At 46.2% G+C, this 14,344-nt stretch overlaps 1 protein-coding gene across 2 annotated transcripts in view; it reads left to right on the top strand.

The window, feature by feature from the left end:
• PRKCG (protein kinase C gamma) overlaps positions 1-14,344 on the top strand; it is a 196,371-nt gene that overhangs the window by 140,450 nt on the left and 41,577 nt on the right. For both annotated transcript variants that reach the window (XM_072425260.1, XM_072425261.1), the window contains 3 exons: positions 6,363-6,519; positions 7,598-7,732; positions 8,255-8,345. In XM_072425260.1, coding sequence (XP_072281361.1) covers positions 6,363-6,519; positions 7,598-7,732; positions 8,255-8,345 — 383 coding nt within the window. The remainder of the gene's footprint in view (positions 1-6,362; positions 6,520-7,597; positions 7,733-8,254; positions 8,346-14,344) is intronic.

The following is a 14,344-nucleotide window of genomic DNA, read 5'->3' as shown; positions in this document are numbered from 1 at the left end:
CCACCTTGGGTGCCCCCCCCAACCATAATTAAACCCAGAACTCTTACCTTCCACCAAACCTCAACCGCCACAGCGTACGGGTGGGATTCCTCACACCCGTGCGCCCTTCCACACCCGGATTGCTCTCTGTACCCCGTCCTGCAGACCAAGGCACCACAAATCCGTCCCCACATCGTTCAAATGCACTCCATCTTGCCGTAAAAACCGCCAAGTATCCTCTTCCAGCTCCTTATGCCTAACCACCACACCCCCATTCCTAGCCACGAACCTACCCACTTCTTTATTAACCTTAATCCTGGCTTTATTAACACCAACAACAGACCTCGCCCCCCTCCAAACCGACCGCGCCACCATGTCTGACCAAACAAAAACTGTCCCCGGAAACTCTACCTTTAATCTTAAAAAATCCAACTTCACATCCCGCACCAAACCTTTCATTGCTCTCTTCCCCATGTCATTCCCTCCGGCGTGCATCACCACGACGTCCAGCGCCCTATCCAGCGCCGCACACCTTCGAATCTCTGGGACTATCCGGCTCCACAGCATACCTCGCACTCCAATCCAGCGAACCAATGCTTCTGCCCGAGAAAACCCTAACTGCCGACTTTCCGGCCTGACGTCTGCTCGCTTGGCCCCCCAACCAGACGTAGGAATGCCCGACAATCCACACCAAACAGCGTTGAGAACCTAAAAAACAAAGAAATAAACAACAACCATTCCCAGGCCCCACCCCTCAACCTCCACAAAACCCCCTCCCAAAATCCCCCTCACCGGCACCCTTGTCACAACAAATGAGGCCTAACATACAACCTAAACCTATTAGATTCCCACCTCCCTATCCGCTTAATGACCTCATCCCCTAAACCCCATCTAGCAGCCTCCGTAGCAGCCCCAATCCTGAAAGAATGAGAAGAAAAAGCTTCCCCATCCTACCCCAGCAACCGCAAACAGCTCCCAAAAACGGCAATAAATTGAAACCGTGACAAGAAAGTCCCATCTTCGTGTATCAACAAAGGACCTCCCTGAAAACCCCTGACCCTCAGCAATTCCTCCACCGCAGCCACCGGGCAAACCCCAGACCCCCCCCCCCAACCTGAACACCTGCACCAGCAAGCCCTTACCCTTCTGGTCTGTCTTTGAACGTCTGATCCACATACTCACCTCCTCCCTTGAACACACCACGTCGTTCACCAAAATCCCACCTGATCGAGTTCTTGTCGGGCTAACCAATTCACTGATCCTCATAGCTCCAAAAAACGCCAAAGAAAACGCCCCTTTAAACAACACCTGCTCATACCCGTTCGTACACACTGACCCCAGCTGACCCACCAGCCTTTGCAACAGACCAAAGGAAACCGGCCTCCTCTTATCCTGTACCCTGCAACCCCTCCTGTACCCCTTCAAAGCTTGCCACATAATGAATTCCTTGGTCACATCCCGCCACCCCTGCCATTTAAACCAAAAAGCCATCCCTGCCATTAACCGATTAATTGCTGACACTGACACACCTTTCGAAAATTCCCTAACCAACCAATATAACAACACATGCACCGCATCACCTTCCCTGTCACCAACCCCCAGGCGCCCAAACAAACCTTCCTATTCCTGCCAAACTGCCGAATGAGCCCGCCAAGTGCCCTCACTCACCGACCGCTGCAGCCAACCTCTTACAATCCCAGCGCAATCCCCCATAAATGACCTGGACAAGGGCAACCGTACTGCTCTGCCTCTGGAGCCAACACTCGAAATCTGTCCCACTGCAAACGAGACAAGGCATCAGCAATAACATTACGCACCCCCGGAATATGCGGCGCAAATACAAAAATATTATTCTGCATACATCTTAACACTAAATGCCTCATCAAACGGACCGCAGGCACCGAGGACACCGAGAACTTATTCACTGCCTGTACCACCCCCAAATTATCACAATTGAACCTAAATTTTTTGTTGGCCACCTCCGCCCCCCACAACTCAATCGCCACAACAATAGGAAACAATTCCAGTACAACAAGGTCCTTCACCAAACCCCCCTCGACCCAGGAATCTGGCCAAACCCCTGCACACCATCAGCCCCCAAAGTAGGCCCCAAAACCCGAAGCACTCGCAGCATCAGTGAACAACTCCAAGTCCACTGCCTCCACAGGCCTATGTAACCACAACGCCCTACCCTTGAATGATTCCAAAAATTCTTTCCAAACCCCCAAATCCGCCCTCACCTCCCTGGTCAACCGTACAAAATGGGACGGCGCTTTCACCCCAGCCGTAGCTGCCGCTAGGCACCTGCAGAAAATCCTGCCCATCCGAATTACCCTGCACGCAAAATTGAGCTTTCCCAATAGGGATTGCACCTCCTGCAGGCGCATCTTCCACCGACCACTAGCCCTTACCACCTCCTCCTGTAGATCAACCAGCTTCTCCCGCGGCAACCGACTCTCCATGGCCACCGTGTCCAACTCAATCCCCAAAAAAGTCAACACTGTCCCCGGCCCCTCTGTTTTGTCCCTTGCTAACGGAACCCCAAACTTGTCTGCCATATGCTCTAACGTGGCTAGCAATACCCGACACACCGAACTCCCTGCCGGACCAATCATCAAGAAATCATCCAACTAGTGAATGATCGAATCCACCTCCGCCACCGACCGCACCACCCATTCTAAAAAAGTGCTAAATTTCTCAAACAACGCGCAGGAAATGGAACAACCCATCGATAAACATCTATCAACAAAATAAGCTCCCTCCCATTTACACCCCAGCAGACGCAAGCACTGCGGGTGTACCGGCAACAAACGAAATGCAGCCTCTATGTCTGCCTTAGCCAACAGCGCACCCTGCCCATACCTCCTCACCCACGAAATTGCTGCATCAATGGAAGTATAGACCACCGTGCAAGCTTCCGGTCAAATCCCATCATTTACCGATTTCCCCGGCGAAAAAGACAAATGATGTATCAGGCGAAACTTACCTGGTTCCTTTTTAGGCACCAAACCCAGCGGTGACACAATCAAACCTTCCAACGGCGGCTCCAAAAATGGTCCACTCATCCTGCCCAGCCTCACCTCTTTTGCTAGCTTGTCCGCCACTACCTCCGCATGCCGCAAAGCAGACTGCAAATTCCGTGCCTCTTTAGAAACCCCCCCCCACCTCACTCCGAATCCAAAACCCTTCCACAAAACCCGCCTCCAGCACCCTAGCCGCCTCCCTATCCGGGTACTTACCTAAAAAGGGGCTCATCCTTTCTACCTTCACCGGCGTCGGCCCCTTTTCCACCAGCATCACACCCTCTACCCGCCCCCTCTTTAAAGCACCGCGAGAGTCTGTGGTTACCCCTGCACCCGAAACACTCATGCCGAAATCTGCAGCTCCCCCCAAACTTACAACCTCCTTCATTAAAGAGCCAACAAAGCCCTTTCTTTCTTACAATTGGCCAACGCTCCAGCTGCTTGCTGGCTGCTGGCTCCCCCTGGAAAAAACTGCGCCCCCCCTCCTCCAAACCTAGGACCGGACATTACCTTCATCCAAAGCCCAATGTCCTTGTGATCCCAGCGCAATGACTGCCTGACAGCCTTCCGTTGACGGAACTGCACGTCATAACGCAGCCACGCACCCCCTCCAAACATCTTGTGCGCTTCCTTAATTGTGTCCAAGTAACAAAACAGCGAAGCGCACAGCTCAGGCTGCTTCTCCCCCAACACACTCGCCAAAATACTAAAAACCTGCATCCAGTTAAAAAACGCACGCGGTATCATCCTGTGCCTACGTGACTCTCCTTCCTGCGCTCTTCCCCCCCCCCACACTCCTGTCCAAGTTAAACCTTTCTAAAGGGAGCAAAGTAAAGATGTCAACGTACTCACCCTTTAGGATCTTCTCCCGGACGTCCTCCTTCAAGTGCGCTCCTAAAGGGCCCTCGAAGCACACGTAAACTTCGCCCTTTGCCGCATCCCCAACTCCTTGCTGTTCCCCTGCCCCCCCTCCTTCCAAACCTACTGGACCCCCTCCGCCTCCAGCTGCGCTGCCCCCCTCCCGGACCGTCCAGGCTGCGTCCCCGGAAGGACCAGCCACATTTTCCATCCACCGGGACCCTGCATCACTCAAGGCCCCGGCTTCAGGTAAGGCCTGGACATAGGCCTCTTGCGCCCTAAAGGAACGGGGGCTGCGCTCCCTGTCAGCCGTAGCCCCTTCTTATCCACCGCCTTCTTGAGGGGTCCAGCCCTAAGGACCCCAGCGCCCGCTGAAGTCCCCCCCTGGACCCCTGCTTGCTGCAAGCGGGGGCTGTGCCCCCTGTCAGCCACAACCCCCCTCAATCGACCTCCTTTTCTTCCCTGCAGGACGCAGGGGGATATTAACAGGAGAGGCCTCCCCTCTAAAGGCCTCACCCATGTCTGAATGGGGGCTACGCTCCCTGTCAGCCGCAGCCCCCACTCCAGAACTCCGCCGGCGACGGGGATTCCTCCCTAGACTAGTGGCAGACCTAAGCAAGCGGCGCCCTGCTGCCCTGCTAGGAGGGTCCCTACTGGGGCTCCCAGAGTGGCGCTGAGTTCTGCCAAAAGGTTCTGGGCTCAGGCGCACCGGAGCCCTAGCTCTCCGAGGCCGCAGCCCCTCTACTCTAACTAACTGATCTTCCCTGCTAACCCCCCCAACAGCCTCTGCTACTCTATCCCGCAGCCAAGCCTCACCTTGTGAGGCGGCCGCAGCCCTAAGCTGCTGCATTAATTTGTCCACTGACTCCATAATGCCTACCAAATTTCTTCTTTCCCAAAAAATGTGCTGTCCCTCCGTTACCCTCTCTTTTTATCTGTTTCACTCCACCCCTTTAACTTTTGACCTTACCCTCTCTCAATCCCCCTATCTATTTACTGTAATTCAATCCTGACCTCCACCCCCCCCCCTTTCTTTTCCGGCAGCACGAGCACACCTGTCATGCAGTCCCTACGCATACCCTGCTGCGGGACTCTCCAAATCATCACAGGAAGCTAGAGTAGGTAGATTTCACTAGTATGTTTAACAAATATTTGTGGAACTTTTCGGGGGTACGAAGAGAAAACTGCAGATGAACTTTTAAGTGTTAATATTTTTACATCGGAGGCCGAAGTTCCACTTGTATTTGCAGCAAAAGACATCACAGAAACCTTTTACTGGTCTGCCAAGTCACCTGATTTGTCTACAATTTATGCATCAGTCTACATGTTTTTATTATTATTCTTGCACAGTATTTATATAGCACCATCATATTACACAGCACTGTACCGAGTCCATAGTAATGTCACTAACTGTCCCTCCCTCAGGGATGTGTCTTTAACACAGTCTAAAGTCAATTTTGGGGGGAAGCCAATTAACCTAACTGCATGTTTTTGGAATGTGGGAGGAAACCAGAGTACCCAGGGGAAACCCACGTAAACACGGGGAGAACCTGCAAACTCCATGCAGATAGTGTCCTGGCCGAGATTTGAACCTGGAATTTAGAGCTGCAAAGGCCAGAGTGCTAACCTCTGAGCCACTGTGTTTAGTATAGAGAGGTAATGTTCTCTTTAAACAGGGGTCACAAGTAACATGCTTTCTTGGCTTCCAGTACAGTATGTCCTGTAAACTAGAATGGTCACATTATATTATAATAGGAAAATTTAGCACCACTCAACTTACACCCATGTTGGTTTGACTGCATGGGGTTTTTGTGCTTTTTGTATTTATTTTTACAATAAGCATACAATAAATAACAATTTAACTGAAAGATTTTTTTTGAGTGGTGACTTTTTGATGAAAATCTTAGCATGATGAAAAAAATGTCTCTAAAAAATTAAAAGACATGACACTTTCCTGAGTATAGAAATAGAATAGCAAACTTTAACAAAGGTGTGCCCCACGTTGAACAGATATTTAAAATTTCACTTAAGCACTGAGGATTAATTTATGTAGGTTATATGGTGTATGACAAAACCAAAAATACTAATCTACCAGGAACCATCAAAAATTTGAGATTTTTTTTACTGTTGTAGCAACGTAACTGTGAACCTGAGGGCAAAAAATCTATCTCGGATAATGTCAGCTTTGCTATATAAAATGAGTGCTGTATGATCGATTTCAGGGTGGACAGAAATGTCATTTTCTAAAGTTTAAGAACCTGGGCTACAAATTATCAGGAAAGTGTCTGACACTCATTGGTCCTCGTAGGCGACTCCTGGATTATTTCTTCATTAAACAAGAGTACTTTTTCAAATGGTCAGGGAAAATCAGAAATGGACCTGAGGGAAACATAATTTCTGTACTGTCTATTGTAAATGATACATTTTGAAAAGAGATGAATAGAAATGTTTGAAAATCATGACTACATTTGCAATTGTTTTATCTTTCCTTGATATATCAAGTATGTGAAGCTCGGAATCTTATTCCTATGGATCCCAATGGCTTGTCAGACCCATATGTGAAGCTGAAGCTCATTCCAGATCCAAAGAACCTGAGCAAACAGAAAACCAGGACTGTCAAATCTACTCTTAACCCAGTGTGGAATGAAGCTTTTTTATTGTAAGTAGGATTTTCTCCCTGTAAGCCTTGGTACATATATGGAAATAGTCTCAATACAAATATTCTCATCAATATTTGTATTTGTATTTTGTATTTATAATATAGAAATTTAAGAAACATGTCCACTAGGGATGAGCGAGCGACAAATCTCGCGGCAAATTTGTCCATTCTCGCTTACCAAAATTGTAAGCAAGAATGGCCGGTGTAAATTCGCCGATCGAGCTCGAATTGAAAAAAAAAAATGTTTTTCTTAAAAAAAAGATCGCGGGCTGCGCTGATCAATAAATGCAGCGCTGGCTGCATTTATTGATCAGCTCAGTGTGCGATCCCCGGCACACATCCCCATTCAAAACCTCTAGTGCTTGTCCCCATTTAACCCCTAGTGCTAGGGATCGAAAACAGAGTTCCCAGAGCTGCAAGACTGATTGCAGCTCTGAGAATCCACTGCGATCCCGGGGCAGTAGAGATTAATTGCAGAAGAACTGCAGAAGAACTCTCAATGGAGTTTCTCCATTGCCACGGCCATGGCTGCATTAATTGAGAACAGTGTGCGATCCCCGGCACAAGAGGTTAATTAACCTCTAGTGCCCTGGGGATGGCAAACAGGAGGATTCCCAGGGAATCCTGTGAATCCCCTGTGAATCGTCCTGTTATAATTTCTTTGGTCTTCCAATGGTTATGCGAAAATTTTGAGGAACTATCGAAAGTTCGAGGAAATTTTCGTGAGAATGCCAGAGGTATTCTTGCTCATCCCTAATGTCCACCTTCTATGCACATGTATGGTATATATGCAAATATGTCTTTCTGTTAAGCATGCCTTGCTAATCCCCCACCTACTTTATGGTATTGAGTGGCATATACCCAACAGCCTACTTACCAATTTTTTCATATTGGACCATGAACTTTTGTCCCACTCCGAAGGTCACAAAATCTAAGGCAATGAAAATTTCCTTACTCTATTTAGTAAATCCCATAACAATCTTTTTGACTGCTCTTGGTTGAGGAGACTATGCTGCTAATGTCTAAATACAGATTTCTCAATTCATTTTTTGCACCAATCTCCCTTTGTTTTCATAAGCTCTCTAAAGTCAGGGGATGAAGACAGACGTCTCTCTGTGGAAATCTGGGACTGGGACCGTACATCTCGAAATGACTTTATGGGCTCCATGTCCTTCGGCGTCTCAGAAATTATGAAGAATGCTGTGGATGGCTGGTAATTGTCTGTAATCTATTTATCTCATTGCATATTGTGTCTCTGTGGAACTTATTGGTGAATGTGCTGGCTGAAGTTGTAGCGTAGGTTATCAGTGAAAAGTCAAACTGTAAATAAAACAAAGCATTGCAGATATATGGAACATCAATCACAGATGCAATTTTCTATCAATACCTACCTTACTTTCCTTTCTTTTTTTTCCTTATCTTTCTTTCTCTGTTTTATATTTGTTCATTCTGTGTTTCCTCCAATTTTATTTCCCCTCATTTTCTGTATAAATTCCCTGATTTTTTAATTTTTTCATATTTGATTTGGACTTTTCTTTTTCTCTTTTTTGAATATAATATAATGCCATGAAATCACACACAATGCTACTTATGTGGTTATAATTATTTTATCATTCCTCATCTACGGGTTGCTGACCACTCAAACTACCCACCTTTTTTTTTTGCTCTGCCACCTTCTCACCGTGTTACCCTCTTCTTTGGTCCTGGTTGTCTGTCTGCCGCATGTCTCTCTCAGGTACAAGCTATTGAACCAAGAAGAAGGCGAGTATTACAATGTGCCCATAGCTGATGACCCAGATGACTTTGGACTTCGGCAAAAGTTTGAGGTACAGGCCTTGCCCATGCACTCCATAGGGCAGAAGCTTAGGTGGCGCCAGTACCTGTTTTTTATCGTGATTTCTAAGGAGCCTAACATCCCTACTATACAAAACTACAGATATTGGTTTTTACATTTACCTTTAGGAAATTTGCCATTTTTAAAATGTAGGGTTGTTTTAATGAATTCTGGTATTTGTTGGATACTGATTGCCATTCTCCCTTTAAACCTGATCCAAAAATCTGCAGCTTCATACTAACACTTATCTCAGGTTCTGTTTGGCTCATCATATTTACTGTTGGGCTTTTCTTTTAAAATTTGGAAGGGAAACTTACTTTTGCATACTTGGTTTAAGCAAGTGAATTATCAGTGGTCAATTATTTAGGTGCTTAGATCCTACTAATTGCTACTATTTGCTCTTAAAACTCAATTTTTATAGTCTAGATAGCTAACTATTATTGGATCAAACTGGTATTCTATACTTTATTTTAACTATATGACTACCAGGACTCAATAAAGTGGACCTTCACTCAAATGTTAACTTTAAGCTAATTTAAAGTTGATATTGCATCACAATTAAAGGTATTGCTATTTAGCAGACTTATAATATGTAAAATCATAAAGAAGAAATATATATAGTAGTAATCATTTCGAATGGATCTGGGGGAGCTTAGGATCTCAAATATTACAAGAATATACTCCTGCGGTGTTAATTTTTACATAGGATGGGGCTCTACTAAAAAGTGGTACTTTGCACTTCGATTCAAAGTCTGCTCTTACCCCAATTTGGTAATAGAGTTTCAGTACTGCTAAACTATGTTTTATTACTTTTTATTACTTTTCCTAAGAAAATGGAAAGGGATTAATGTTGTCAGTGCCTAACTGCAAAGTAAAGAATTGCAGTAAGATACTGTTCTGTATAAACAAACACACTGCAAGCATTATAAGGATGAACAGAAAAGAATACAACTGTTACCAGTGTAGATGTAAAAAAAAAGAAAAGAAAACACTTTGAATTACCACTGAAGGAAGAATCTTTATTTGCGATTTGAGCTGATATGTGGTAATATTGGTTTACACGTGTATTTAAATAAGGAGATATATTTGCTTGCTTGCACCATGTAAAATATGAAGCAGTCCTATGTTTAACACTCCTTTCACCCCTACTGAAATAGACCAGAAACCACCTTTCCTCGAGGACCTCACCTCAAAAACAAACCCCAACCTAACCAAATCCCCACAAGCACCCAAATACTAGGGAGGGTGGGCGGGAAACTTTCTCCACTCTTCCCGTCCTTCCATAGAATGATCCTCCCCTTCAGTTTCCCCCCCCACTTTACACTCCTCTTCCCCCTCCCTCAACTACGTCACCCCCCCCTCGCTCCAACCCCTCCTCCTAACCATGCCGCAAATTAGTTAACCCTAGCACTGCCTGCTCCCTACCCCTTCACAGGCATGGAGGCTTTCCACTGTCCTTTCACTACTTTCTCCCGCTCCAGGCCTCTCTTGACTGTGACAAGGCAGAGACCCCGCATACAGTGCCCTCCCCTTAACAAAAAAACCGTCAAATGACACCCCACTCAAATGATGGTTAAACGGACCGAAAGGCCTTTTCTTAAACAAAATTTCTTAAAATAATTAAAATTTTTTAAACATTTTCATAAATAACCAAAACAAATGAATAACCATAAATTACCAAATAGCAAATAAACACATCACTGGTGGCGATGAAGCAGAGTAAGCATTCCCTGCCTGCACTACACCAAAATTATCACAGCAAAAGTGGATCCGCTTATTTGCCAGATCCTTACCCCACAATTCCAGAGCCACCACAATGGGAAACAATTCCAACGCCACCAAATGTGACACCAACCTTGCCGCCTTCAACAACTTTTGCCACACCTCCGTGCTCCATTTGCCTTGTCAAATCACCCCAAACTTGCCGATCCTGCCATATCAGTAAACAACTCCAATTGTAAATTGGATACTGGCACCTCCATCCACACCTACCGCCCATTGTACTCACCCAAAAACCACTTCCAAACGGCCAAATCCTCCCGCAGCTCTTTATTCAGCCGGCAACTCACCCCTGCAGTAGCTGCAGCCAACCTCTGTGCAAAGATACGCCCCATTGGCATAATCCAGCAAGCAAAATTTTACTGACCTAGGAGCGACTGCAGTTCCCTTGGGGATCTTCCTGCGGTCACAAGCACTGCTCACCTCCTTCCGCAGAACCTCCAATTTATCAGCAGGCAACGGGCACTCCATCGCCATGGTATCAATTGAGATGCCCAAAAAGACCAACTCCATCGTCTGACCCTCAGATTTGTCTTTTGCTAATGGCAACCCGAACTTGTAAGCCAAGAAGTCAAACATCACCACCAATACTCTACATCCGGCCTGCTCTGGCGGTCCAATGAACAGGAAGTCATCCAAGTAATGAATGACAGAGTCCACTTTAGCCACCTCCCTCACTGCCCATTCCAAAAGTGTACTAAACATTTGGAATATAGCACAGGACAAAGAGCACTCCATGGGCAAGCAGCAGTATACATAAAAGGCGTCTTCCCAAGCACAACCTAAAAATGTTTGACTATCCGGATGAACTGGCAATAAACGGAATGTCCGCTTTCGCCAAAAGGGCACCCCTCCCAAACCACTAACCCACTTTAGTGCACTATCAAACTATGTGTAAGAGACTGAAAAAAGTTGAGGGTCACCGAAGCCCCTGCCGGGAAAACAAATGGTGAATGAGCGGAAACCTTTTCGGCTCCTTCTTAGGCTCCTTCCCTCACCACCCCTGGGTGTATTCTAGCCGACTTCAAATTTGTTGCCAACGGCGGTGGCCCCCGCAGGTAACAAGGATTCCAAAAGCCCACTGAAAAACCTTCCTCCAGGAGCTTCTCCACAGCCCTGTCCGGATACATACTTAGGAACGGCCGCATGGGGCCTATCTTCACCAGCGTCATCCCTTTTTCCAGCGACATCAGGACCTTTTCCTGTGCCGAATCTGAACCAGTGGGCCACTCCATTCATCCCTCCACATTTTGAGTACTCATGTTTGAAAAAGGACAGGCACTGCTGAACTTGCAGCCACCCTCGTTAAAGGCCCAACACACACCCTTCTTCAGGAAGACCGAGGGCCTAAAGGGCGACTGACCACCACTCCCCCCCCCCAAAAGGGCTGCATGCCCCAATCCTAACCGGGGTCATCAGTTTCATCCAAAGCCCAATGTTCTTAAGATCCCAACAGATAGAAGGACAAAAGGCCTTGCGCTGGTAAAACTGCTCATCATATCTGAACCAAGCCATCCCCCATACACCCTCTGCGCCTCACCAATGGCATCCAAATAACAGAACAGGGCAGAACACTGCCCTGGGTCCTTTTTTCCCAGTAACTGGCAAATATTGCAAACGCCTGCAACCAGTTCGCAAACTTGTGCGGTATCAACCTGTGTCGCCATGACTTCTCCTCTTTCTTCCCATTGCCTGGCGACCTGTCCAAGTTAAACCTGTCCAACGGCAGCAAGGTAAAAAGGTCTATAAACTCACCTTTCCATATATGATCCCTCGTCTCCTGCCGCAAGTGTGCCCCCAACGACCCCTCAAAGCACACATAAACTCCTCCTTTTGCCACATCACTCAGATTGCTGATTAGGCTGAGGCAGCCCGCCCATCTTCTTCCAGCCGCGCCTCCGGCCCCGCCTTTTTTTCAGCCACCGGTGGCAAAGCTGCCCTTATGTGTCACGCCCCTCCTAGTCCCTCTGCGACTAAAGCCTCGCGACCCCACTGATCTACTGCTGCCATGCAGTAAGTTTTGCTGGGGAGCCCCCCCGCAGGAGCGCTCCTCTTCCTCATGCCCGCGCATGCCCAAGACGCCCCTAAAGGCACAGAGACCACAGACCTTACTCGGTGGGAAGGGGTAGGCCGCTGTCCATGCCTCCCCCCCTCCCTCCTCTAAGGCTCCGCCGTGGTGGAGGATTCCTCCTAGCCGTCCCAGCTCCAGCAGCAGCACCCTGCTGAGCTGGAGAACCTGGAGGGTCCCTACAGGGGCTCCTAAGGCAGCAATGTGCCCTAGGGGGTTCCAGGCTCAGGCGCATTGTGCCCGCCTCACTACACCCCTGGTATTAGGGCACATTCAAACGTGCTTTGGGATCTAGCTATCCTGTGTAGAGCTACTCCCTACAGCTGGCACCTTCTTAAAAAACCAGTGCATGCACATATGACAGATGGCAGCAGTGAGGAGTACTGTACTGATCACTGCCGCCCCCATTTATTGTCTTTGGAGCTGCAACCATGAGAAGCCACATGTAAAGTATCCTGAGTTCTTTGAAATGAGGAAGTAGAGAATGAAATTCAACCTTGTTGCAAGTGTAAACATAGCCTTATTATATTGTTACTGTTTTACATATATACATTTTTTTTACCCATATCTACCTTATTCATTAAGGTAATTTACATAACAACGCTGCAAACTATGCTAACCCATGTTAGGAATTGGGTTACACTTTAAATTCAATAAGTGACATATTATGTCTGATTCATTGACAAGCTACACAACCGAATTAACATGTATATATTAGTAGCATGGAAAAGTGAAAGCCTCCATTTAATGATAATGACTGTAACAAGAATGCTTTACTCATCTAATTAGATTATACAAAAATGAGACAGATGGATAAGCACAACAAAAAATTGAGAAGATATTTTCCCTTAGAAAGCACAGGATGTGTAACAGTTTACAGCAGATATCACAGACAGATCTTCCTTTTGATATTAATAGCCCACATGGTAAATGTGTTCTTCTTGAAAGGCAAAGAACTGTAAAAGGAAACTGTATTGAACCGTTAATGTAAAACAAAGGAGAGGGTTAAAAAGCCAAGGGTGGGTTTAGTGGGAGCTGGGAATTTTGGGAAGAGCTAGGAGTAAATTTAGAAAAGTGTTATCAGGCTGAGTTATATTGGCTCTATATGTAGGGTATGGAAGGCATAGAAGAGCAGGTGGTGGAATACGAAGGTAAAAAAAGGTCTCATGTTTGATTTCAATAGGTCTGTATGGGGTGGAAAGGAACAAGGTATAATAAAAACAGCTTGTGGTAATTGCACCATTATTTGGAAAAGCACAGGAGACACAATGAAAATGGATTTGGATAACTGATCCTCAGTCAATTTAGATCTATATGCAGGGGTAGGGATGGTACAAATAAAACAGGGGTGCATTCACATAGGAAGTCCCAGGTGGCTTTATATGTGGGGCTATGAAAGGTAAAAGAACTCATGTTAGTTTTGGGTTGCTCCTAGAAGACAAGATAAGCACAAAAGGAATACTGGAGGGTATCATTCATGTTCATCAGGTTGTATTCTGGCACTTCCTTATGCTAGGATTGAAAAAAACAGAGGATATGTGGGTTATGTAAAAAGGTTAAAATTGGTTTACACTGCATGGGTAGGTCAGTATAGACCTTTTACAGGCATGAACATGCTTGGTAATATCACAGTTAATCAGGGTTTCTTTACTTGAAATAATTATGTTATAAGAAATGTAGGTGCACAAATGCTATTGAACAGAGTAGACACGTCTAGGGTCAACAGCTGTAATGTAAAGACCCAATGGGCATGCTAGTTAGTGGAGCTCCTTACCATGTCCAAACTACTAATAATATAGAATTTCCTCTGCCAGGCATTTCACCTTAATGCTTACTATTGAAACCCACTTATGGCAACTACCAAGGCTACATGTGGAAAGTAGTCTTTCAGTTATTTCTCCTACTATAGAATTTACAAAATTGTCTCTAAGTGATATGACTGCCAGTGCAAAATATGGGTTCTCACTTGTAGAACATTAAAAACCATCATTTAGCAGTAACCATAACATACTATTTTTACAGGAGAGTGCATCAGAGGTTGCCCTCCACCATAGGTGGCTTTTTGAGTGGATCAGTATTTAAAGGGAATGGAGCTGCTTGGACAAGCAGGTTTGGTATCATCCTTGGGTTGCTGGTCTGTAAAG

The sequence above is a fragment of the Pyxicephalus adspersus genome, chromosome 11 (assembly GCF_032062135.1).
Source record: "Pyxicephalus adspersus chromosome 11, UCB_Pads_2.0, whole genome shotgun sequence".
Taxonomy (NCBI): Eukaryota; Metazoa; Chordata; class Amphibia; order Anura; family Pyxicephalidae; genus Pyxicephalus; species Pyxicephalus adspersus.
The sequence above is the reverse complement of the archived record's forward strand: the minus strand, read 5'-3'. Positions and strand labels throughout refer to the sequence as shown.